The sequence below is a fragment of the Pelobates fuscus genome, chromosome 6, assembly GCF_036172605.1.
Source record: "Pelobates fuscus isolate aPelFus1 chromosome 6, aPelFus1.pri, whole genome shotgun sequence".
Taxonomy (NCBI): domain Eukaryota; kingdom Metazoa; phylum Chordata; class Amphibia; order Anura; family Pelobatidae; genus Pelobates; species Pelobates fuscus.
In genome coordinates, this window is record NC_086322.1 from 255,133,729 (window position 1) to 255,159,168 (window position 25,440).

The 25,440-nt window shown below is 40.6% G+C and overlaps 1 protein-coding gene across 2 annotated transcripts in view; it reads right to left on the reverse strand.

Moving 5' to 3' along the window:
* Positions 1-1,597: 1,597 nt before the first annotated feature.
* Positions 1,598-25,440, reverse strand: part of MFSD11 (major facilitator superfamily domain containing 11) — a 35,329-nt gene continuing 11,486 nt past the window's right edge. For both annotated transcript variants that reach the window (XM_063458971.1, XM_063458972.1), the window contains exons 5-14: positions 25,237-25,316; positions 21,645-21,741; positions 21,478-21,536; positions 17,243-17,396; positions 9,875-9,915; positions 9,685-9,750; positions 8,304-8,429; positions 6,596-6,770; positions 4,006-4,141; positions 1,598-2,342 (exon numbers count right to left, since the gene is read on the reverse strand). In XM_063458971.1, coding sequence (XP_063315041.1) covers positions 2,178-2,342; positions 4,006-4,141; positions 6,596-6,770; positions 8,304-8,429; positions 9,685-9,750; positions 9,875-9,915; positions 17,243-17,396; positions 21,478-21,536; positions 21,645-21,741; positions 25,237-25,316 — 1,099 coding nt within the window. In that variant the 3' untranslated portion in view covers positions 1,598-2,177. The remainder of the gene's footprint in view (positions 2,343-4,005; positions 4,142-6,595; positions 6,771-8,303; positions 8,430-9,684; positions 9,751-9,874; positions 9,916-17,242; positions 17,397-21,477; positions 21,537-21,644; positions 21,742-25,236; positions 25,317-25,440) is intronic.

Here is a 25,440-nt window from a genome sequence, read left to right on the forward strand (position 1 = left end):
CTAGTGTTTTTTTATTGTACTTTTAGATATATTTTCTTAATAAATTTATTGGCTATTTATGCCATTTACCTCATATTGGAGAGTTGTACTAACTTTTTTTGTATAACTGGGCACATCCATTCATCTTGGATCCATCTGAATATCGAGTGGGACCAGTGATCCAGTTAGGAGAGGGACATCCTTCTAAAAACGTCCCAAGGCGATACCAGTGAGAGTCACATATAATTGGCTCCACGTTTGTGAGTACCTCATTTGAAAACTCTACATTGTCCAGTTACATTAACTGTATTACACTATTGTGTGTGTTATATATTTTACAGATACAACCAGAAGTGTGTTTTACCATCTATTGTATGTATCAAATTATTGTGGGATAATCACTGTCTTAGAACCTGTTGGTGTATGGAGCTGTATCACTTGGCCAGTGAGCCACATATGGCTACAAATTGGGAACAAATTGGGGACACGCAAGCGAAAAATTAATTTAAAAAAAAGCATCTGTTCAAAAAGGTCCAGATAATTACTGCACCAACATAGAGAACGTGGGCACTGATCTTTGGACGGTAAAAACTGATGGACCCCCATTGGGACAGCATCAATCACATTTATTCTAGAAACGGAAATCAGAGCACCGTGGTGATCATTTAATTACACACTCCAAATGTAGAAATGATATAATTTCAGCTATAAGACATACAGTGGCTCCTCATTTGTTTATTAAAAATGTAAAATAAAGTTTTGAAGATTTAAAAACCCTGAGAGTGATTAAATGTGATAAAACAATCTGAAGTGGGCATAACATTATTAAATACTTTGATGGAAAGCTGTAAGTTGTGAAAAATTGTGATAAAAGGATAATGGACAAGGAAACGATATACTTTTTCTATTGACTAACTTGGCACATGTTTAACACAGAGATACATATTTTCCATTGAATGCTCAGCACCAATTTACATACATATAAACGTGCATTTTAAAATGTATAATTACAATCCTTCGTCTACTGTTTCATCTGCTCCACGATTTAATATTTAACTTAAGGTTGTCTACTTGGAATCAAAAATAGGTTAGATTATCAGGGAAAATTGCATATCCAAATAATCATTGTGAAAAACAGTGAGTTAACAGAATAAAAAAAAAAAAAGAAAAAAAAAAAAGTTAAGTTTTAGGAAACCGAGTTGGCAACCTTTTGGCTTAGCAAAAACAGTATCAACTTACATAAAAACAAACAAACCACAAAAAAAAGAAAGCCCTTCAAAATATGTAACATAAAATAATTGTCGGAGTCTCCAGAGATTATACTATGCGGGGAAGGCCATTAAACACCTCCCCAGAATTCTGGGTAGATCCTTCCATGAACACAGGTGAATTGCCAAGCATAACTAACAGAGATATTCACTAATTTGAGAATTCAAAATGAGGCCAAAATAGACAAACGGGAAAAATCCTCCAAGTTAGCTATGCTTACAGTTTGGCTACTCTGGCCTTCAAACTGAAGTTCACTTTGAATTTTCACTATAGTAAATAACCCTGTTCGAAATAAACTATCCAATATTCAAGAAATGATTGCTAATGACACGAGCAAAAGTGAACAGAATGTCTAACCTCCAACTTTACGATTATTTTTTTTGAGTGTGACATGATTGTTTCCTTTCACTAGGTCATGTCAAACTTAATTCCAGTTGATTCTGTTATACATTTTGATGTGCAATTGCTTTCAATTATTGACATAAAGGCATACAGAGTGTCCTTGTACAAATTTCACCTCAGTGGTGTTTATACTGTACATAGAGCAGTGTAGGTTAATCCCATACTCCCAACATACAGGTCCTCTAGTCTGAATAGTGTTCATACTCCTCTTCACAGTATAAATAACCAATTAGAGTTCCAGTGAAGGTAGGTCACAGGTTTCAGATTTTGTAGCTACTGCAGAATGCACACTCTTCATTGTCATGCTTCTGCATGAAGAGCCATTTAGACTACAGGCTTGTAAAGTCTCATCCTGATTTCATATCATGTTTGAAGGGTCCCCATAATAAAATGAATGCAGCTTTTCTGATTATTCCCTTGTTGACTGGGTGAACTCAATCTTCACCAAATCTTTTTCTGCCCAGCAGTAAAGCCATTATTCGGTTCCTGGTCAACAGCTTCAGTTACAAGGATATGTTTTTTTGTTTTTATATACTTCCATAGCGAGTCTCTTGAGGACCCAGGCTGACTGCTCCCCATTCCACAAAGAAAAAAGAGATGGTACCAAAGAAACCAAATACGACCATAATAAGCAGCTGCCACTGTAGTAGAAGGTAGTTACTATAAAAGAAGGCAATGGCTGCACTAATGGACTGCAAAAGAAGGGAAAAAAGACAAGTTACATTCACATGCATCTATATGCTTTCACTTGTAATAATATATATATATATATATATATATATATATATATATATATATATATATATATATATATTTATTAATAAATAAATAAAAGTTCTATAAATACATGCATTCCACAACAAGATGTGATTAAAAGATAAATGCTAATCAGAACCAGAATGTGGGGTAAGCTTAACCTACTAATTATACATGGTAGCACTGGTATAGTTTAAAGTGAAACTGAAAGGGAAAATGTAACTTGCTGTAAAGGGACACTATAGTCACCAGAACAACTACCGCTTATTGAATTTGTTCTGGTGAGTAGAATCATTACCTTCAGGCTTTTTGCTGTAAACACTGTCTTTTCAGAGAAAATGCAGTGTTTACATTACAGCCTAGTGATAACTTCACTGGCCACTCCTCAGATAGCGGTTAGAGATCCTTCCTAGGTCATGGCTGCCTAAAATGCATCCAAAACATTCTAAGTATCTCCTCCCTCTATGAGGAGATGCTGATTGGCCAGGGCTGTGTTTGAATCATGCTGGCTCTGCCCCTGATCTGCCTCTTTGATAGTCTCAGCCAATCCTATGGGGAAGCATTGTGATTGGATCAGACTACCACTTCTGATGATGTCAGCAGACTGCTTGTTTTTCTGAGGCAAACAGCCTGCAGAGTTACAGTTTCAGGCTTGAATACTGTAAGATTTTGCTATATTTATGGAGGCATGAGGGGCCCAGGGGGGCTAGATGGTGGTTTTAACACTATAGGGTCAGGAATACATGTTTTTGTTCCTGACCCCTATAGTGATCCTTTAAATCGCCCCATATACATTGAATACATTATATATCAGAGATACAGGATGTAATCAATGGAAATTTTCAAGATATATTTAACTTAACTTACCTTTGTTCCAGCGCCATCATCTCCAGAGCTTTGGGAGTGTCACTATCCACTTCAGTCCATCCTAGTTCCTCCCGTGGTCTTCTTATATTTGCCCTGCTTGGGAGCTCTTCCCCAAGAAGGGCAAACCGCATCAGTGACGCCAATATGCTGGTTTGGATGCCAGCAAAGAGATGTCAGTCTCTTCGTTCCCAACACTTCCTAGCGGCTAGCCTATACTGCCTAGAGTAATCCAGAATATAGATCTTCTTCATACATGTAGAGGCAAAAAGAAAGCAGACAGTGCAGACAATTGAGCTATTTATTAGTAGAATTGCACTTACACAAACGAAGATTTCTAAAGCATATCTCCACATCCAGTGGTATTAAGGAGTAATGTATGAAGAAGATCTACATTCTGGATCACAGCTCCATTTACTTTGCAATTACCCTCTCTGACGGGAGATAAGTCTGAATCTTATTCCTTCTTAAATAAACATAATATTCATTATATTCTAAATAATAATGTTTTATTTACTTTGATGCAATTTTCCACCATGTTTAGTGTACAGCTATCTCCTTTTGTTTTCTATTTTTACTGACCTCAAAATATATCCCAGAAAGATTTGCTTTTGGAATATATCAGATAGATATGGGTAAACACCAGGTCTGCTTGGAGGTCACTGTGAGTACATGCCCACCCCCGCCCCAAGGTTGAAGTAGTATATGACCTGTGCTATGAAAAATGTACATTACCTGAACGAACTTAAAGATTGCGAATGCAGGTGCGCTGTCCTCGGCATACAGAGACCCCAGAATACTTAGAAGCTGCGTATTAAAACAGCTATCACCTAGGCCCAAGAGAAAACTGCTGAACAGGGCCAGGAACTGGCTGCAAATGGAAATAAAGACTGTTAGAATAGACAAATAAGGCACAGATATCAATAAAACTGGAGCAATGACCTCCAATGTCCATTTAATTGCAGCTTAGTAATTGCACCAACGTTCCGATTAAAGGGACACTATAGTCACCAAAACAACTTTTTTAGCTTAATGAAGCAGTTTTAGTATACAGGTCTCACTGATAAATGCTCTGCCATTTAGGAGTTAAATCACTTTGTTTATACAGTTCTAGTCACACCTCCCTGCATGTGACTTACACAGCCTTCTTAAACACTTCCTGTAAAGAGAGAACTAATGTTTAAAACTTACTTTACTGAACTGATCTGTTTAACTACGAATTTCTTATCTCCTGATCTATTGAAAGCCTTCTAGGCTTTGCAGAAGCCTGCTGCGTTTGATCAAAGTTCAATTTACAGAGCAGGCGGTAAAAACATCTAAGGACCGCGGACGTACGAGGTAATGGTATGCCATGATGGGATTAATTTTCCCCCCTTGGGCTGCTGTAAAGTCCCAAAAGCAACATAGGCCCAGCAAACCAATCTGGCAAATTTCAATGTGCAAACATGAAAAAGGGGAAAGCCCTACATTTGACCCCTGTAAGTTTGCAAAATAAACATAAAACCTGTACATTGGGGGCACTGTTGTACTCGGGAGATGTTGCTGGACACATTGGGGTGTGCTTTGTCAGTAACCTAGAGTTCCTTTGTTTTAAAAAAAAAAAAAAAATGTATTTTGTGTCAAAGTATTGATATCAACAAGCTGAGTTACATGGGAAGCATTGGTGTGGGATGCCTACAACAAAGACTCAGTCTGACTTCCCCTGCTGAATTAATGTGATATAGCATTCTTTTTTTACATTGGTTACAAAAATATATTTTCTTTGAACCACAGTGCTTTAAATGCAACATTAAAAATAATATATATTAAATAATCAAAAGGTTTAAAGATTTCTGTCTGGTTGCCGTTACAGTTAGTTCAAGGATATTTCACAAGGTGGGTGTGTGGAAATCAATAATACTTGAGCTTGGGACATCAATGATGAATTTCTTTTTTTCCTTCAAACGTGATCAATAATTAATTGACTTGGGGGGAATCAATGGGGGAGATTTATAAAAGTGGAATATATCTGAGAGAACAATGGAATAGACATGATGAATAAAGGGAGTGATTTTTAGTTGTGAAAAAAGGCTAAAAACCTGAACCAGTGAATGTAGAAAAAAAAAAAAAAAAAAAAAAACATTTCAGAAAGGATAAGAGATTATAAAAATATAAACATGGGCTGCACCCATTGAGACTAGAAGAAAGGAGATTACGCTTACACAGAGGAAAGGGTTCTTTACATTGAGAACAACAAGGATGTGGAACTGATTGCTTAAAGAGATTGTTTTATCAGATTCTTAAAGATTTTGAACCAATATTTCAATCATATTTTGGAAAAAGAGAAATTCAAATATGTAATAGCTAAATTACTTAAAGTAAGCTTTAACAAGTAAAATATTAGATCACAAGCTAAAATGTACTGACCATTTCATTACTGGTAATGCCACAGGCGTCAGTTATGTATTCTATATTAATATTGAATATATATCTAAATAACATTTCAGGTATTGTACACATTTAGTTATTTGTCTGCGGTATTAAAAAACTTAGTAACAGTGCTTATTTGGCTTTATTTGGCATAACTGATGAACAAGGAATCGAGGGGTTTGTGGTGCTCATTCTGCACATGCGCAAATACTTAGAAGTATTTTGGGGTATTAGCAAATTCAATGCCTCAGATGACTTGAATACACTTTTAGAACAATTGTGTGTCAAATGGTCCTGTTAAGGTGTCTGTAACGCTCTGTGATCACTGAAAGTTGAATATTTAAGGAACGTTATAAGTTCCTATAGCGCCGTTGATGGCTAAATAAACCACTTGAATTTATTGCGGAGGGCTAAGGGACCTTTCTTTTTGTCCACTTTAATGTCCACTGGGGTTTGATATAATTCCTCCCTGTGGTAATGACAAATGGTGTAATGTGGTTCCAGCTGTTGAAATCTCTATTTTAATGGTTGTATAGTTTTGACAACTGCAGCAATTTTTTTTACATGAGAGGGTCAGACATTTTATGACAGCCGTGTTGTGGAAGGCATTTTAAATGACACAAACAACTGTAATATCTGTAAATCTTTGTTTAAGATGTATATCAGTGAAGAGCTTAGGATAGGCAATAGTTCAAATTTTCCACTAACAAGTAGAAACACCCTGGTGGATATGTCATGGTTTGCAATGGTAAGCAAGGCCTGACTAGTAGCCTAGTGCTTCAATGTCTACGTCTTGTTTTATATTACAGAACGTGTGTATATATATATATATAAACTTAGGAGACATTTAAATGAATAGAAGATTGCATGCACAAATTAATAGTACAAGATAACCGTGGTTGAGTAAATTACTTACCTGGGATCTACAAATGCACGGCTAGGTGTCCCTTCTCTGGAAGCAATTGGGGCATCATTGGGAATGTTTAGGAATATTAGGTAGAAAGCCAGAAAATGAACAACAAGTCCAAGAAGGAAGACTGGATTCCGTCCAAAACGACTGTTCCTGCTGAGCAACCCAAAAACGCCACCACCTGCACAGTTTAGATAGGGAAGAATATAATGAAAAACACAAAAACACTGGTTGCAAACAAGACATTACTTTGCAAGAATTCACATGGAAAGAGCACTGCAATTCATGTGGAAAGATTGCTGCAATTTATCAAAACTAGTTTAAACTATATTTCTGCTTTGCGTAGTAGATGTAATAACGGGCTATTCACAAAAGACCAAATTACATACGGGTACATTCGGACTGGGAACTCTGGACATTGTTCACACTATTTTACAATGTCCTGTTTTTGCAATTCAGGTTGCAATTTGGTGCAGATATCACCGGACGACTGAAACCCGGACGGAATGCTTCAAATTCAGGTCTGTAAAAAATAATAGAAGATCCATATAGATATACTATCTAGGGTATATGGATCACGCTGTCAATATAATATAATAGTGAATAGATGGACTATGTACTATAAATGTGTACCTAACTTAGTAGTTACCGTATTAATTCATGGGTGCTTATATGCATTTAGGTAAACATTTTTGGAAAACATATATATACAACAAAAATATGTTATATATAAGGAAATAAACAACTTGTGTAAATCCCTATGTAGAGATCTGTGTGTCCCCAGTCCAAATGCTGCTCTTAATAGATTTCCCTATACTCCTCAAATTAAGTTTAGTAGAGAATACCCAAAAATAAAAGAGCAAAAGCGGAGTGAAACTAGATAATCAAACCAATTTATTAAAAGTAAAAAAAAAAAAAATAAAAAAAAATTAAAAACATATTACAAATCTTAACTGTAGGTCTACATATCATAAACTATAACATAAGTGGTAATCAATCTTTCACAGCGTCCAGCAACCTTTAAGATTGGTGCTGGTTTGTGAGTATTCTGTGATAACTTTCGTTTTTAGATACATACAATCTCTTCTTAGTCCCTCGTGACTAGTTGTGGTAGAGAGGTTCTTATAACCGTATTCAAAGTGTCTGGTAGTGGAATAAATCCAAGTACTACACTTGTTGTGCCTCCAGCGATTTATCGATGAATATTCCCTGTGGTGTTAGCTGGGGTATAAGTGTCAACCAATGAGTACCCGTTCCCTGAGGAATCCTCATTGAAAAAAATGCTGGAGGCATACCTGGACCCTTAGACCAGCCTCCTCTTTTGATAAACTGTAACTAATACAGAAGTTTCTATTTCACATTATTAGGGGCATCAATTCAACCCAAATAAAACAAATGTAATAGATCTACTGTGGAAAAGGAAGTTCTGCTTTTGACATATAAAAGAAGAGGGGCTACTCTACCATTGGATGATGCTGGGAACTTCTGGCATGATAATCACCACAGCACTACAGTAGTTATGGTTCCTAAAAGTTATTTAGTGTATGACAGTTTACTCCATTAAGAGGCAAATGCAAGTGTTCTCTACGGCAACATTGCACAATATCAATAGTTAAACTACAAATAATAAAACACCAATTAAGATGTACAGTGATTCTTCCCTAATTCTTGCAAACTACATTTATAATGAACTGTAAAAAGCATAACAACCAACCTAACACTTCCCCAAGGCCAACAGATATCCCTGACAATCCTATTAAGCTTTTGGCTTCACTTCCAAATGAGTTGATGGCTCCGATGCAGGTTCCATAGACACCAGAGTAAAATGTAAGTTCCAAACCTTAAAAAAAAAATAAAATAAAAAAAAATAAATAAAAAAAAAAAATACATAAATAAAAATGTAACAATAAGTACATAATATGATTTCACAGATTATACATGTAAAGTTTGCCAAAGATGTAGAAAAATGTATGCAGACTAAATGTGCCAATTGTTTCTCTCCGCTATACAGTTTATGTTTTCATCTTTTGGAAATAAAAAGGACAGTGAAAATCCAATAAACATTCTCAAACATTCTGCTTCTGTGTTACTAGCGAAACAAAATAGCATCTATGTCTAGGAATGAATTTCCAAAACGGATGGAAAATTCTAAATATAGGGTCAGAATAAAACTGCATTGCCACCTACAGTATATGTGGCCATTCAGTATTTAAGGGTTTTTGTCACCTTCTGGGGTCTTTGCATATTTTGCAATAACCTATATAGTCACTTCGCCGCTTGATGTGCTTTTCCCCAGGGGTACAGCTGAGTTTAGATATACTCACCGGATGATGAAGAAAGAAGTCAGGACCTGAAGAAAGAAGACGGAAGCCGCCATCTTCTTCCTTCAGCGTCTGGCTCGTCATGTGCCAGCAGCCCGTGTCAGTGCTGCACACTCACACATGAGTGAAAGCTCAACACTAAGGTCTATGGAGAATCCCACAAGATCACAGAAGCCTCCATTAGATGTTATCTAGCAACAGTTTAAGGAAGTGGCAAAACTTTCAGGTGGAAGTTCCGTCTTTTGTATCAAAAATACATACTTTTGTGTTATGAAATTCCAACACAGTCTTTATGAGTATTTCATAAAGATAGTTTTATATGAAATGCTCAAATTGTTTTTATTTTGTGTTTTTTTTTTGGGGAGGTGGGGGGGTTGAAAAGCTTTAAAATATAAGTGCAACCTGCAAATTTTACTGCTGCCTGGTGCACATAAGCCTTGTAATTGGCAAAAAGCCCTTACCCGCACAGTCAATTTTTTAACTAGTGCATTAAAGGGGCTTTCCAGTCATACTCCAGGCACTTACAGGAGAGCACTTTGCTACGTGTTAGATACAGCAAGCCGTCTTTGTTGCTTTAAGAGTACAGCAAATAAGCAACATGGGAGTATCAGGAAATGTTGGGATACTGGTTTGCCTCGTTTATAAACAAAACCAAATGCATGTATACACAGAGTTCAAATAAATGCAGGTTTACACAGAACTCAAAAAGAAAAAAACCAAGCCAGATAAAAACCTTGCATCCTTTTAAAACATGATCACCAAAAATATACTTGCCTGTATAAGCCATTGATACGCTCAGTAACAGCATCTCCTTTGTTACAGACAACTTCATAGATCTGGCTGGAAAAGAAAGACCATAGTTGGTAGGAGGAGGTTAGTGGGTGACAAAATGATACCCAAAATACTAAATGAATTATAAAAAAAAAAATTAAAAAAAAAATCAGGCTTCTGATCAGAAACTCACTGAAGGCATGCAGGGCTCTAGATGTGTTGCTTTGTGAAGACCTGCAGAGGAAAAGGAGAAGCCAATAAGTGAGGGGATACACAGCTAAATTAGAATAAGATGCAGTGTTAAAGTCTAAATATATAAATTAAAAAAAAAAAAGTACATTGGTAAATGCCTGACAAACAAATTTATCCAAGCTATGTCTGAATGCAGATTGAAAAGAGGCACGCTATGAGTCGACATTTTTAAATTTTTGTAGTAAAATAACAATATAGCATATAAACGTGTTTTCCTAATGCTAGAGTGCCCTACTAAATATTTAGGTGTTCCTCTCCCACCCAGTTTGGGATAAAACACTGACAATTTACTCACATTATAGCCCAAAAGTCTTCACGTTGCCTGGTGACTAGCTAAACATAATTCCCAGATTTTACTAGTAACATGACGTAAAGTCATGATTTTATTAAAGACACGGAGGCGAGTATTATGCATAACTCTTTCTTTATTTCCTCAGCAGCAAAGATAGAGGAATATAAATATTGTCAAAATGAAAGAAAAAACTGAACAGGCATAACAGGCAGCCAATCACATAACAGAGGAAGTAGCTATATAAGTCCTGTGTCTCCCACAATCCCCCTCTTTCTTGCGAAAACCGAAGACCAGGTAAGATAACGATGTCCCACTTGATCCAAACAGGAAACGGGAAACAATACGAAAACTTCAAGCTAAAAAAGATAGAAAAATATGGTAATTTCCAAACTCAAAACTGTAGACTTACCAAACATAACCGTGAGGAGCCATACAAAAAACTGTATTCTGAAATAGAAAAATATATAAAATTAGGACCCAGCATAAAATGTTCAAGATCATCCAAAACATGATGCAAATACATGATATAAATACATGATATAAATACAGACCTAATTGAAAAACATACCTGAATAGCACCGAAGCATCTCCTTTCCCAGAATCCACACCGGGAGGGTGGGCGGGAATAATACTCGCCTCCGTGTCTTTAATAAAATCATGACTTTACGTCATGTTACTAGTAAAATCTGGGAATTTTATTAAAGACACGGAGGCTCATATTATGCAAGTTCAAAGCTGTGCCACTACTCGAGATGCGATGTGTTCAATTGGTCTGAAATAGAAATCTCGAAAGGTCAATTCTCTGGACCAGTCCGCCGCTCGCATAATGTCTTCTAGACGACATCCGACTGAGGATGCTTTCGAAGCCATCGCGCCCCGCACAGAATGGGGCGTAAAAACAGAGGTGTCTATACCTGCAGAAGATAGTAGCCAACGCACCCAACGTGCCAGAGTAGGTGTCGAAACCGGCCGGTGAGGTGACTTAAAAGATAAGAACAAATCATGTAGATCAGCGGAGCGAAGGGAATGTGTAGCATCCAGATAAACTTTGACGCAATCCACTGGGCAGAGTGCCGGACAACCAGAAAACCTCGGGTAAGTAAACGACTTGGATGCAGACTTCGTCCTCCTGGATATGTCAAAAGTAACACCTTCTGGGGTGAATGCAACGGCGTCCCAATCCAGGGCCCTGACGTCAGAGACCCTCTTGCAAGAGATCAAACAGAGTAACATCACCAGCTTGGATGACAACCGTTTCAAAGTCAATTCATGGTTAGGGTACCACGATGAGAGGAACTGCAACATCACGTTGACATCCCAAAAGGCAGAGAAACGAGGCCGAGGAGGACGGGCAAGGCGAATACCCTTGAGAAGGCGACATACGAAAGGATGTCTGCCGACAGGGGAACCATCCAAACCCCTGTGTCCGGCCGAAATAGCCGAGCGGGATAGGTTGATCGTGCGGTACGCCTTGCCCGAGTCAAACAGGAACGTGAGGAACTCCAGGATCAGATGTAGAGGGGCAGATACGGGATCCACTGCCCGTTCCATGCACCAACCAGACCACGATCTCCATGAAGCTCGATAAGCCGTTCGTGTGCCCGGGGCCCAGGCGTTATCGAGGAGCAGGAGAGTTGTCTGCGGAACGTCTGAGACAACCCAAGGTCCCCTGAAAGGAACCATGCTATCAGGGGCAACTGGTGTTGAATCACCAGTTCGTGTGAGTTCCCATCCGGATCCAGAAGGAGGTCCTGGAAGACTGGTATCAACCGGGGAAAATCTATTGACAACTCCATCAAGCGAGGGAACCATGGTCGAGATCTCCAGAGAGGGGTGACCAACGCCACACAACAGTCGTGGCGAACCAGTTTCGAGATCGTGCGTGCGATCATGTTGAACGGGGGAAAAGTGTACAGGTGACCCTGCGGCCAGTCTTGGAGAAAGGCATCCGTCGCCACCGCTGCCGGGTCCGGCCTCCAACTGTAGAACCTCGGCAGCTGAGTGTTCAGCCGTGATGCGAACAGATCCATCTGGAACTTTCCCCATAACATGTCCAGGCCCTGGAACACCGAGGCGTGCAAATGCCAGTCGCCAGAGTCTCGTAAGTGTCTGGAATTCCAATCCGCTCCCGAATTGTCCAGACCCGGAATGCGTTCCGCCGTCACCGAGACGTTATTGTAGAGGCAGAACTGCCAGAAATCCTTCGCTAGAATCGCCAACATTTTGGACTTCGTGCCGCCCAGGTGATTTATGTAACGGACCGCCGACACGTTGTCCATCTTGAGCAGAACGCAGCAATTCGCCCGCCCTGGGGTAAGGTTGCGGATCGCGAATGCCCCCGCCAGAAGTTCCAAGCAGTTGATGTGTAACGACTTCTCCATGTCGGACCATCTGCCTCCTGTGGAAACGTCTCCACAACGAGCACCCCAGCCGTGCAAGCTGGCATCGGACTCTATCACTACGTCTGGGACGGAGCCGAAGATGGCTCTCCCGTTCCATGCCTCCATGTGTGCCAACCACCATTCTAACTCGTCTCTGGACTCCGCGTCCAAGCGTATCCGAGATTCGTAGGAGCGGCCCAGTCGAAGGTGCGACCCTTTGAGCCGTTGAAGGGCTCTGTAATGTAGTGGGCCCGGGAAGATCGCCTGAATAGAGGCTGCGAGGAGGCCAATAATTCTCGCCAATTGTCTTACTGACAAGTCTGAGACACGAAGAGCCTTCCGGATTTCCTTCCGAATGGCTTTCATCTTGGAATCCGGTAGAAACAAAAACTGTTGGACTGAATCCACTTTGAAGCCCAGGAATTCTATCGACTGGGCGGGGGTCAGGACCGATTTGTCCCAATTGATCAGAAATCCCAGACCTTGTAAAAGGTCGGTCGTCCAGTCCAAGTGTAGTAGGAGGTCCGCCCTCGACTGGGATAAGATCAGGATGTCGTCCAGGTAAATAATGAGGCGGACCCCTCGGGTTCGGAGGAATGCCACCACCGGTTTCAGGAGCTTGGTGAAGCACCAAGGAGCCGAAGAGAGACCGAAAGGCAGGCAGGTGAAGCGCCATCGTCGGCCATGCCAAGTGAAATGCAGGTAGTCCCTGCAGTCTGCGGCAATGGGAACCGTGAAGTAAGCGTCCTTCAGGTCCAGTTTGGCCAGCCAGTCCGCCTGGCGTAGAAGGTCTCTGAGGCAGTGTATGCCCTCCATCAGGAAGTGTTGGTAACGTAGGAAAGCATTGAGAGGGCGAAGATTTATCACGGGGCGAACTCCGCCCCCTTTCTTTGGTACAAGGAACAAGTTGCTCGTAAAGCCTCGCGCGGCGAACGGCAGTTCCTCTATTGCGCCCTTGGACAACATTTCCACGACTTCCGCGGAAATCATCTCGTCCTGATCTGGTGGAAGAGACAGTTCTCTGGGGGGATAAAACTGGACAGGCATAGGAACGAACTCTAGGCGATATCCCCTTACACACTGTAGTACCCAAGCATCTGAGGTCAGTGCCACCCACCTGTGATAAAACAAGGCCAACCTCCCCGCTACCTGAACCTGAGCGGGAGGGGAAGAAGGGGTACTCACCGTAAGGACGTCTGTTAGGAGCGCCACTGCGGGGGTATCTGGAGCCCCAAGCTCTGCCTCTGGCTGGGAAGAAGGTGGGTGCTCTCGGGTCTTGGAAGCCTCGTGATGGAAAAAAGGAACCTCTGGGCGCTCGGAACGAGCCTCTGTAACCGCGGCCAGGCGGACGGTTCCTGCTACGCCCGGCCCCTCCAAAAACCTTGGGCGTGAACATGCGTTTCATGTTCGCTTGCGCCTTATCAATTGCGGTAAAGGTCTTCACATAGGAGCCCATGTCTTTGACAAAGGAGGAGCCGAACAGCAAGCCCTCCTCAGTCGGATCAGGTTCTGTCACCGTCATAGCGGCCAGCTTAGGGTCGATCTTTAGGAGGATCGCCTTACGCCTCTCAGAGGACATAGCCGTATTAGCATTGCCCAGCAGGCATATAGCCCGCTGGACCCACCCAATGGCCACATCCATATCCAAAACTGAGTCTCCAGATTTGGCAGCTTCGAGAAGCTCGTATAACTTCGATAGGGGCCCCAGAGTATCCAGGATCTTATCCTGGCACCCTTTCAGGGAGTGGTCAAGGCCCTTCTTGGGCTTCCAGCCCGACTTATTGAGGAATTGGGCAATTTGGGGATCAATATCCGGGGTTTTGCCGGCGGCGCCGGGGAGTGAAGGCCTCGGGCATTCGGCGCGCAGTTTATTGCGGCCTTCTTTAGAGAGCGGGGTGCGAATACGCTTAGCCACGTATTGGGCAATATGGTCTGGGGGAACCCACTCAGCGGACCTGGGGTGCCGCAAGTCGTCAGGGTCGAACAGGGGGTTACCCTGCGGGTCAAGAATCGCCTTGGTATCCCCAGAGGCGTCTAATAAGTGGCCACTGGCCTTGGCAGAGGAGCCCGAGGGGGTCACGCCCATAAGGGGCAAATCCTCGCCAGATTCACCTTCGTCAAAGGAGTCATATCCCATATGGTCGGACTCATCCTCCACACTCCGGTCGGTATCCGACCCATCATCTAGGGCTCTGGCCCTTTTCCATAGTCTAGCCTTTTTAGCCCGGCCAGGGGCTCTTTTGCGCGTGGGGTGCGCGCTATCAGTGACCGCTTCCAGCGTGTCGTTCATGGCAGGTAGCACCTGCATCGAGGAGTGGGAGCCGACATTTTTGGATTTGGCCTTAGCCTTACGTGCCCCAGGCACTGTCTGGGCAGGGGAAGGGGACCCCCCACCCTGGGAAGTTGGGGTGGTTACTGCAGGTACAACCATTGAGTGGAGGGAGTGGGTAAATGAGGAGGAGACAGCCCCCATGGCCGAGGCAATAGCCTTCTGCAGGGAGGAAGCCATAGTGGCTTCAAGCAATGCCTGAAATTCCTGAGAGGCCATAGCACTCTCAGTAGTCTCCATGGTAAAGTCCCCAGAGGGATCTGCAGGCCCATCATCCCTATCCTGCATGTTGGCAATAGTTTGTAAGAGCAAACTTTAAACTAACGAAACAGGGCAGGAGAGAACTAAAAGGGTTGAGTAACCCACAGAGAAAAGCAATAAGAAATAGTCAGACCGTTAGTGTGCCCGGGAGGGATCGAGGCGACCGACTGCACGGCAACTAGGAGGCAGACCGCATGGAGGTCCGTCCAAAATGGCCGCCGCACGCGAGGGAAGTGCTCGCGGCCGTGCACCCGTCGGGGGAAGGGGCGCGTGCACTCTGCCCGCGCGGTAAGACCGTGGGCGGGCAGGAAAGTGCACGTAGCCGCGGTCGTGAAGCAAGCACCGGCCGCGGCAAAAATCACTGTTTGCACCCGCGAGAGGGAGCAAGGGAAAGGCAGGGAGAGAAAAATTCCCCCGGTAAAGGGGAAAAACCCCCAGGGATCCCCAAGGCACACTAAGCGGAGCACAACAAATAGAAATGATGCATATACACTTAAACAAGGGATGCATCAATAAAAACAACACCAAAGTAAAATAGTAAATGGCAATAATAACAAGAAATACCACAATCAAAGTACAACAAGTAAGAGAGCTAAACATGGATACTTAGCTGTCTGAGGAAGCAGCAAAGAAAGAGGGGGATTGTGGGAGACACAGGACTTATATAGCTACTTCCTCTGTTATGTGATTGGCTGCCTGTTATGCCTGTTCAGTTTTTTCTTTCATTTTGACAATATTTATATTCCTCTATCTTTGCTGCTGAGGAAATAAAGAAAGAGTTATGCATAATATGAGCCTCCGTGTCTTTAATAAAATTGCAGTCATAGTGAAAAGCCCCTCCTGAGACCCAGTTTGCCCACACCTGAAACTGGCTATTTTGTGCAATCTATGGATCTCCAGGTATAGATTCCAATATATGTTCTATGCAAGATTTGCCATCACTGATATACAACCATAATAAGGAACATAAAGCAGATGTCAATTATTTCGTACGAACTACAAACCTACAGTGCTCCTTGTGTTTATTCAGAATACAAATACGAACAATTAACACACTGCTTTTAAAGTAGGTCTGCTTTAATAATCATATCTCAAAAAATAGAATATTTAATAAACTACAGTTCAGCATATTCAATCAAAATAAATACAGTATCTCATTCACGCAAGAGCAATGGCTAAGGCCTTCAGGATCCAAAAAGTTATTTCTTTTTGGGTTTCACACTTAGAACTTCTTAGGGAAAATTGCCAGTCGCTGGTACTTGGTTCTAGTTTGATTAGCCCATGTGCATAGTTCTCACTCTGACAGATGTTGGAGGTGTCAAGAGAAGAAGGGTACGATTATCCACATCTGGTGGGATTGCCCTATAAATGAGCTCTTCTTGTACATGGTAGGCAATATCATTAAAGAGGCCACAGGCCACCCCAACTTTCCGAAAGAGGAAATATTCCTACTTTTTAGATTGCAAAACGGAAATGCCAAGGGATCATAAACTTCTCACATTTGATCACTGCGAACCTAGCTATAGTTAAAGCATATAATTCCACAGTAGCTCCTACTAAAAAGAGAGGTCTTTTTTCAGGTCTCAATTAATGAAATGTACGAGACAATGGCACACAAAAGTTCTGAGAGGGGATATCAAATGATGAAAGCCTGGGACAATGGGATATTAATCAACATGACCAAAACTAAACAGTTGATCGGATACTCATTACACATAACGAAATAAGTATACCTGATAATTGTTCCTTTTTCTCTACTGTAAAAGTTACATTGTGGGTTTAGTAACACTTAATGCTGACTTTCACAACTTTAGACATTATTAACATATTTGGCAAAAACAAATGTCTTATCAATCTAAATGACCTAATACAACAGAACAATATCTGCAGTAAAATTATTTCCTTTCGCCTTTCCACATCCCATATTGCTCATTTTGGTCAATATGTAATTTATTTTTTTTCTCATCTATTAGATTTTAAAATTTAGAAAGAAAGAAAAAACCCAAACAAAAAAAACAAGATCTGACAGCTGAAGTATTTACTCACATGTTTCCCTCTGCACTGAGACCACTGTCAGAACCTCCATCATCCTCCTGGGATTGAGACCTGGAGGAACTTGGTGTCCTAATGAGAAAGAAAAGTACGGTCCCCACCAAGCTGATCACTGTTAGCGCTATGAATACCGATCTTCGATCCGTTTCTAAAAGAGAGAGGATAAGTACTCAGTTAGCCATGGATTAACAATGTGGGAGCCAATAGAGTGAGTGTCTCTTTTTCAGGGTCTGGAAAATCTATGGGACTTTTTATGCTTTGTATGGTACAATTCTCACTAAGTCCAGCCGTTCCTTTGTGAGTTGCATTTGGCAGCTCCTTGAGTGCTGGAGGTGGTCTATAAACCTAAAAATAGAATTACAGTTGCAAGAAAAAGTATGTGAACCTTTTGGAATGATATGGATTTCTGCACAAATTGGTCATAAAATGTGATCTAATCATCTAAGTCACAACAATAGACAATCACAGTCTGCTTAAACTAATAACACACAAAGAATGAAATGTTGTCATGTTTTTATTGAACACACCATGTGAACATTCACAGTGCAGGTGGAAAAAGTATGCGAACCCTTGAATTTAATAACTGGTTGAACCTCCTTTGGCAGCAATAACTTCAACCAAACGTTTCCTGTAGTTGCAGATCAGACGTGCACAATGGTCAGGAGTAATTCTTGACCATTTCTCTTTACAGAACGGTTTCAGTTCAGCAATATTCTTGGGATTTCTGGTGTGAATCGCTTTCTTGAGGTCATGCCACAGCATCTCAATCGGGTTGAGGTCAGGATTCTTCTGTTTAAGCCATTCTGTTGTTGATTTACTTCTATGCTTTGGGTCATTGTCCTGTTGCAACACCCATCTTCTGTTGAGCTTCAGCTGGTAGACAGATGGCCTTAAGTTCTCCTGCAAAATGTCTTGATAAACTTGGGAATTCATTTTTCTTTCGATGATAGCAATCCGTCCAGGCCCTGACGCAGCAAAGCAGCCCCAAACCATGAGGCCCCCACTACTATACTTCACAGTTGGGATGAGGTTTTGATGTTGGTGTGCTGTGCCTCTTTTTCGCCATACATAGTGTTGTGTGTTTCTTCCAAACAACTCAACTTTGGTTTCATCTGTCCACAGAATATTTTGCCAGTACTGCTGTGGAACATCCAGGTGCTCTTGTGCAAACTGTAATGTTTTGTTTGGACAGCAGTGGCTTCCTCTGTGGTATCCTCCCATGAAATCCATTCTTTAGTGTTTTACGCATTGTAGATTCGCCAACAGGGATGTTAGCATTTGCCAGTGACTTTTGTAAGTCTTTAGCATTTGCCAGTGACTTTTGTAAGTCTTTTGTAAGTCTAGGATTCTTCTTCACCTCATTGAGCAGTCTGTGCTGTGCTCTTGCAGTCATCTTTACAGGACGGCCACTCCTAGGGAGAGTAGCAGCAGTGCTGAACTTTCTCCATTTATAGACAATTTGTCTTACCGTGGACTGATGAACAGCAAGGCTTTTGGAGATACTTTTATAACCCTTTCCAGCTTTATGCAAGTCAACAATTCTTAATCATAGGTCTTCTGAGAGCTCTTTTGTGCAAGGCATCATTCACATCAGGCAATGCTTGTGAACTGGTGTGAAAACCCAGAACTGGTGTGGTTTTTTTTTTATAGGGCAGGGCAGCTGTAACCAAAACCTACAATCTCATCTCATTGATTGGACTCCAGTTGGCTGACATCTCACTCCAATTAGCACTTGGAGAGGTCATTAGTCTAGGGGTTCACATACTTTTTCCACCTGCACTGTGAATGTTTATATGGTGTGTTCAATAAAAACATGGCAACATTTCATTATTTGTGTGTTATTAGTATAAGCAGACTGTGATTGTCTATTGTTGTGACAATGATAACAGTGATGATGATCAGATCACATTTTATGACCAATTTGTGCAGAAATCCATATCATTCCAAAGGGTTCACATACTTTTTCTTGCAACTGTATATAACAGAGTGGGGTTTTCATTTATGGGATTGCAAACCTAGTATTTTAAGAAAGGGAGCCAACGTGTATGAAGCAGCAGCGCCATCAATTTATTTTATCCATCACAAGGATAAAATAAATTGATGGAGCATTAAAGGGACACTCTAGGTTAGGGATCTAAAACGCTGGCCTCCCAGATGTTGATGACATACTCCCAGAATTCTCTGAACGCAACACATGGATTGAGAATCATGGGAGTTGTAGTTCATTAACATCTGGATGGCCAGAGTTTGAGATGCCTGCTCTAGGCATTATACAAATGCTCATCTGAATTGGATACAGCACCCTTTATAGTCTCCAGGCGCTTTTTCTCCATTTACCGTTAAAAGATTTTTTTCAAGCAATTTAGGTTTTCTGCCTGACTATAACCCAGCCCGCACTGGAGGTATGGCTAAGGCAGAGTTCTTTAGGAATACAAACAATGGACAGAGGCGATAGGCTGAAAGTAGTTAGCGGACACTCTCAGCATATCACCTCTGTCCACTCCTGCTTATCAGAGAGAGTTTCCTCACAGCTAGATACTCGTTAATCATTAAACCATTAAAAATGGTTGAACGCAAACACTTAACACGGGGATGTTAACAGTGGATTGTAGACAAAAAAAAAATTCAGATTTGATATTAAGCAGTAACAGTGCCTAGGATGTTTCTTTAAAGAAGACAAACAATTATTTCTTAGCATTTTTAATATGTTATCCCTATATTTAAAGGAAAGGGAGATTATAGTCACCAGAAACACTACAGCAAGCATGTCAAACGTGTGGCCCACAGGCTGCATTCGGCCCACAATGGATATATTTACAGCCCACTTTGTGTTGTGGCTGCAACCAGCCACAAGAGAGGAAAGATATTTCCTGTCTGATTCCTGTCTTCCCTCCCATGGCCGATTGAGTGCTCCCACAGGCCAGCCACTCTTCCTTCCCTCCTGCTTGCAGTGCCAGAGAAGCGTCTGCCCTTCTTGAGAAGAGCAGTGCTGGAACTGGAGGATGGGCGGCTCATCTTAAGGTAGGGGAAGAGGGGTTTGGGGCACCTTCCTGTGTAGTGTGCTAAATTGGGAAGGGGTTGCAGTTATTAATTTTAGAGAGGGGGCCAATGTATTAAATTTGGGGAAGGTATTATTTTTTTTGGGGGGGGGGGCAGTGTATGAAATTGGGGGAGGGAGTGGGGCAGTGTATTATAGTGGTGGGAGGGGGAGGCAGTGTGTTAAATTGGAGGGAGGGCAATGTATTCATTTGGGGAAGAGAGAGGGGCAGAGTACTATTGTGGTGGGAGGGCAGTGTATTAAGTTGGGGGAGGAGGGACAGTGCATTTAGAGTGGAGGGAGGAGGGGCAGTGTATTAGAATGGACAGAGTGGGCAGTGTATTGGATTTGGGGAAATATATCGGATTTTGGGCAGTGTATTAGAATGGGGGGGGGGGGGGAGGGCATTGTATTAGATTGGATCTGCATGGAGGCGCTGAATGCTCCCCATGCTGATTGGCCGGGCAGCTTTTTACCACACATGCACAATAGCCTCCCAACGCTTTCCTATGGAAAAGCATTGGCTGGGATCATCCACACACTCATAGGACTTCAAAATCAACAAGATAATGTCATTTGTTTTTTTTACAGCTGTGCAATAGCATACATTCACCATTTCAGTCGCATTACCAAACTTTTCTTAATATGTCAAGGAAGTTGAACCGCAAAGTTTGGTTATATGCAAATGCACGTCTCCATAAAATCAATTTGTTCTTTTGTTTACTTTGAAGCCCTACGAGCGTGAGGACGTCCAGTGTCAGTTAGGCAACTTTTTTATACTGTACTTTCTAAATAAATTAAAGTTTCTATGAAAACTTAAGTTTTAGTTTTTTTGTGGCCCACATACACTTAAACCTTGTTTATTTGGCCCGTGTTAGCCTTTGAGTTTGACATGCTTGCATTACAGCTTAATGTATTTGTTCTGGTTAGCATATTCATTCCCTTCAGACTTTTTGCAGTAAGCCTAGTCTTTTCAGAGAAAAGGCAATGTTTACATTACAGTCTAGGGACACCTCCAGTAGAACCTTCAGTTTTTATTGCAGTATGCATGTGCTTTTCCATACACATTGGATAGGTAAGATTTCCATAAGTGCTCATAAAAACATATTCTTTGTGAACCATCTTGAACTTCATTCCTTTTCTAGAATATAAAAGGTTTATTACGATCAAAATGAGTTTATCGTATACATACCAGATATGACAACCTCCCCTTTCCAGGCCACATAAATGTAGAGGTTTCCAAACAGCATACTGGGAGAGAGAAATTAAACAGTTATAATTTCGTATTTTTTTCTGTTTGTGTAGCGTTTTTATTTATAATAAAAAAAAAAACAAAAAAAAAAAACTCTAAAATCCAACCTGAACTGCAAGAGTGCCCAGAATATACCACTGTTTCTACCAATGGTTTCTTCATTAGAATTCACAGTTAGGCAGGCTCCTTGAGCAGTCCATAGTACTGAAAGTAAATAGGAGAGCATGTCAAAATGGCAGCCTAAAGATTGAAGTATAGTTCCTAATAAGCAACATTATATGGACACTAGTGTCACCAAAACAACTTTAGCTTAATGAAGCAGTTTTGGTATATAGAAATCTCGCCCCCTAAGTTCCACTGCCATTTAGGAGTTAAATCACTTTGTTTCTGTTTAAGCAGCCCCAGCCATACCTCCCCTGGCTGTGACTGACACAGCCTGCATGAAGTCAAAGTGGTTTCATTTTCAATCCGATCTAACTTACTTTAAAAGTTTTTCATCTCCTGCTTTACAAATTGAACTTTAATTACACTCAGGAGGTTCCTACACAGTGTCTAGCAAGCTATTAAAGGGCAGGAGATGGGACATTTTCAATTAAAAAGAATTTGCAATAAATTAAGTGTAAACATTAGATGTCTCTTTACAGGAAGTATTAAGGACAGCAGTGTAAGTCACATGTGGGGGAGGGATGACTAGGGCTGCATAAACAAAGTGATTTAACTCTTAATGGCAGAAAATTGAGCAGGGAGACTGCAGTGGCATAATCTATACACGAAAACGACTTATTAAGCTAAAGTTGTTTTGGTGAGTATAGTGTTAATTTACAGGATTATTCACTAAAGTGAGATTTGTCAGGAATTTAAAATACATTTCAAATATTGCCAAATAGTGAAAAATGAAGCATAGCTGACATGGAGAATTTTCCCATTTCCAATTCACTTTGGATTCCTGAAAATTCTCACTTTTGTGAACAACACATTGTATTAGTTGAGTTTTATCATGGAAGGGAATCTGGGGATTTTAAGGCACATTTACATATAAAGCGTTTGCATTTCAATAAATTGTAGGTAAAGAATAGCTAAAAAGGCATTTAAAATAAGAAAAAAAACACCACAACCAAATACAGTGTAATTGTGCATGAATGATGTAAATGCTTCCTTACAATACACTATATATTGGGTGTAGGTACACTCCAGTTAACATATAAAAAAGACGTCTGGTAATTCACAATTTTACATATTAATTGGCATGACACAGGGGACTGCTGGTTGAACATCCATCAGTTCGTAGAGCATTTGTCTTAATTAGCGTATCTAATACAATTCTACCTAAACTCCCATTATTACAATGCAAATAAGAATTGTAAACTGGGTCAGCTTTTATGTGAGAAGAGGCGGAAAAGGCTATTTTGATTTAAGTATTTTAATCTTGATGGCTCCAAGTCATCAGGTACACAACATATTATATTTTGATAAAATTTGATTAAGAATAATCAAAACGGTTTCTCTGTTCATTTATTTATTTTTTTATATACTGCCCTGTTTCTCATGTTATTTTCTTTATAAAACATATCTTGGGCTCTGCAGTACTTCACAGCTATATCATAGATCTGCGTAATACAAACATTCTATAAAACATGAGAACATTACAGTTTTCTCTTAAAGAGGACAGTTTTATCGAATTCAAGCCAATTTTATATTTAAAAATTATACAGAGAGAGTATAAATAGGGGCATCAATTCTCGGGATGAAAATATAATTTTGCCTCTTTATAAATCGCTGGTAAGACCACACATTGAATATGCTGTGCAATTTTGGGCACCTGTTCTAGAGAAAGATATCATGGCACTAGAAAAAGTGCAGAGACGAGCTACAAAATTGATAAAAGGAATGGAGCATTTTAGTTATGAAGAAAGGTTAAAAAATTTAAATCTCTTTAGTTCAGAAAAACAGCGCCTCAGAAGGGATATGATAACATTATAGAAATATATTCGGGGCCAATACAAAAAACATTATCTGGAAAACTATTCATAAACAGGGCTATCGTAGGACACAAGGTCACGCATTTAGGCTGGAAGAAAGGAGATTTCATCTAAGGCAAAGAAAAGGTTTTTTTTTATAGTAAGAACTAGAAGGATGTGGAATTCTCTGCATAAAGAGGTGGTTTTATCAGAGTCATAGAAACATAGATAGAAACATAGAATGTGACGGCAGATAAGAACCATTTGGCCCATCTAGTCTGCCCAATATTTCGAAATACTTTTAATTAGTTCCTGGCCTTATCGTATAGCTAGGATAGCCTTATGCCTATCCCACGCATGCTTAAACTCTCTCACTGTGTTAACCTCTACCACTTCAGCTGGAAGGCTTTTCAATGCATCCACTACCCTCTCAGTAAAGTAATACTTCCTGTTATTATTTTTAAACCTTTGCCACTCTAATTTAAGACTATGCCCTCTTGTTGTGGTAGTTTTTCTTCTTTTAAATATAGTCTCCTCCTTTACTGTGCTGATTCCCTTTATGTATTTAAATGTTTCTATCATATCCCCCCTGTCTCGTCTTTCCTCCAAGCTATACATGTTAAGATCCTTTAACCTTTCCTTGTAAGCTTTACCCTGCAATCCACGAACCAGCTTAGTAGCCCATCTCTGAACTCTTTCTAGTCCATACAGATGTTTAAACTGCAATTGGATAAATACTTGCAAAAACATAACATACAGGGATATAATTTCTAATTAGTGGGGTAATAGCCGCTTGATCCAATGAGATATCTGACTGCCATTTTGGGGTCAAGTTGGAATTTTTTCCTAGTTTGTTGCAAAATTGGAAGTCATTCAGACTGGATTTTTTGCCTTCTTTTGGATCAACAGCAAAAACATACGTGAGGAAGGCTGAACTTGATGGGCGCAAGTCTCTTTTCAGCTATGTAATTATATTGAATATATAATTGGGATCAGGATTTATTTATTTTTTTGCTGCAAAGGAGTCTATTTTATAGCAGTGTGCAGAGTGGCTCAAATCAGAGTCAACTTCTGGCTCCCAATGTGTCAACCTAAGATTGCATGTATAGTGATCGAGCAACAGTAGCCCAGATAGTTTTAGTTAAGCTATCGCTGGTAAGATCACACCAACAAAACTGTCCAGTCACGATCACTGGAGACTGAATAAACTCTGAGACAGATTGCATTTTTCAATCGGTCTATCACACAGACTGTATTTTTCCTTCCCCAATCGTGATTTCCAAACAAAGAATAATTATTTACAGCACCTGAAAGGAAGCCTGCAGTCAGGACTTAGTCAAAGGTGTATCCCAGGCAAGCACCCCCAAATAAAGAGTATTTTTTTTTTTTTTTTTTAAAGCATAAAGTTTCCTACCGTACATTTCCTCCTACCATCCACTCCTACTGTTCTTCAGTTTATAAGTTACAATTCTCAATCTGTGTGAAGTCACCAATAATTACCAAGTGCATGGTTAATAAAAAAGTAGAGGACCAATTATTACACACTAGAACAGTGGTGCCCACATGTAGATCCCCAGATGTTTTAGAACTACAACTACTGTAATGCCTTGAAATTCCTTTAGAATGGCAAAGCATCACGGGAGCTGTAGTATTAAGACATCTGGGAATCTACCTTTTGGGCACCTCTACACTAGAAGAAAGTCAATACTATCAAAAGCATGAACAACTGAAGAAATCTCACCAGCAGCAGCAATTCCAATAATAACAGATAATGTATAAAACGACCAGGTGAAGGGCTGGATAAACATAGCGATGTAGGCACTGGAACAAAAAAAGAGAGAGAGAAGAGCCAGCAATTAAATAAAGCAGTGAATGATATGCTTTGATATGTGTGTGCATAGAATATACATTTATTTTCACTGCCGCTTTTGAAATGTGTTGATAG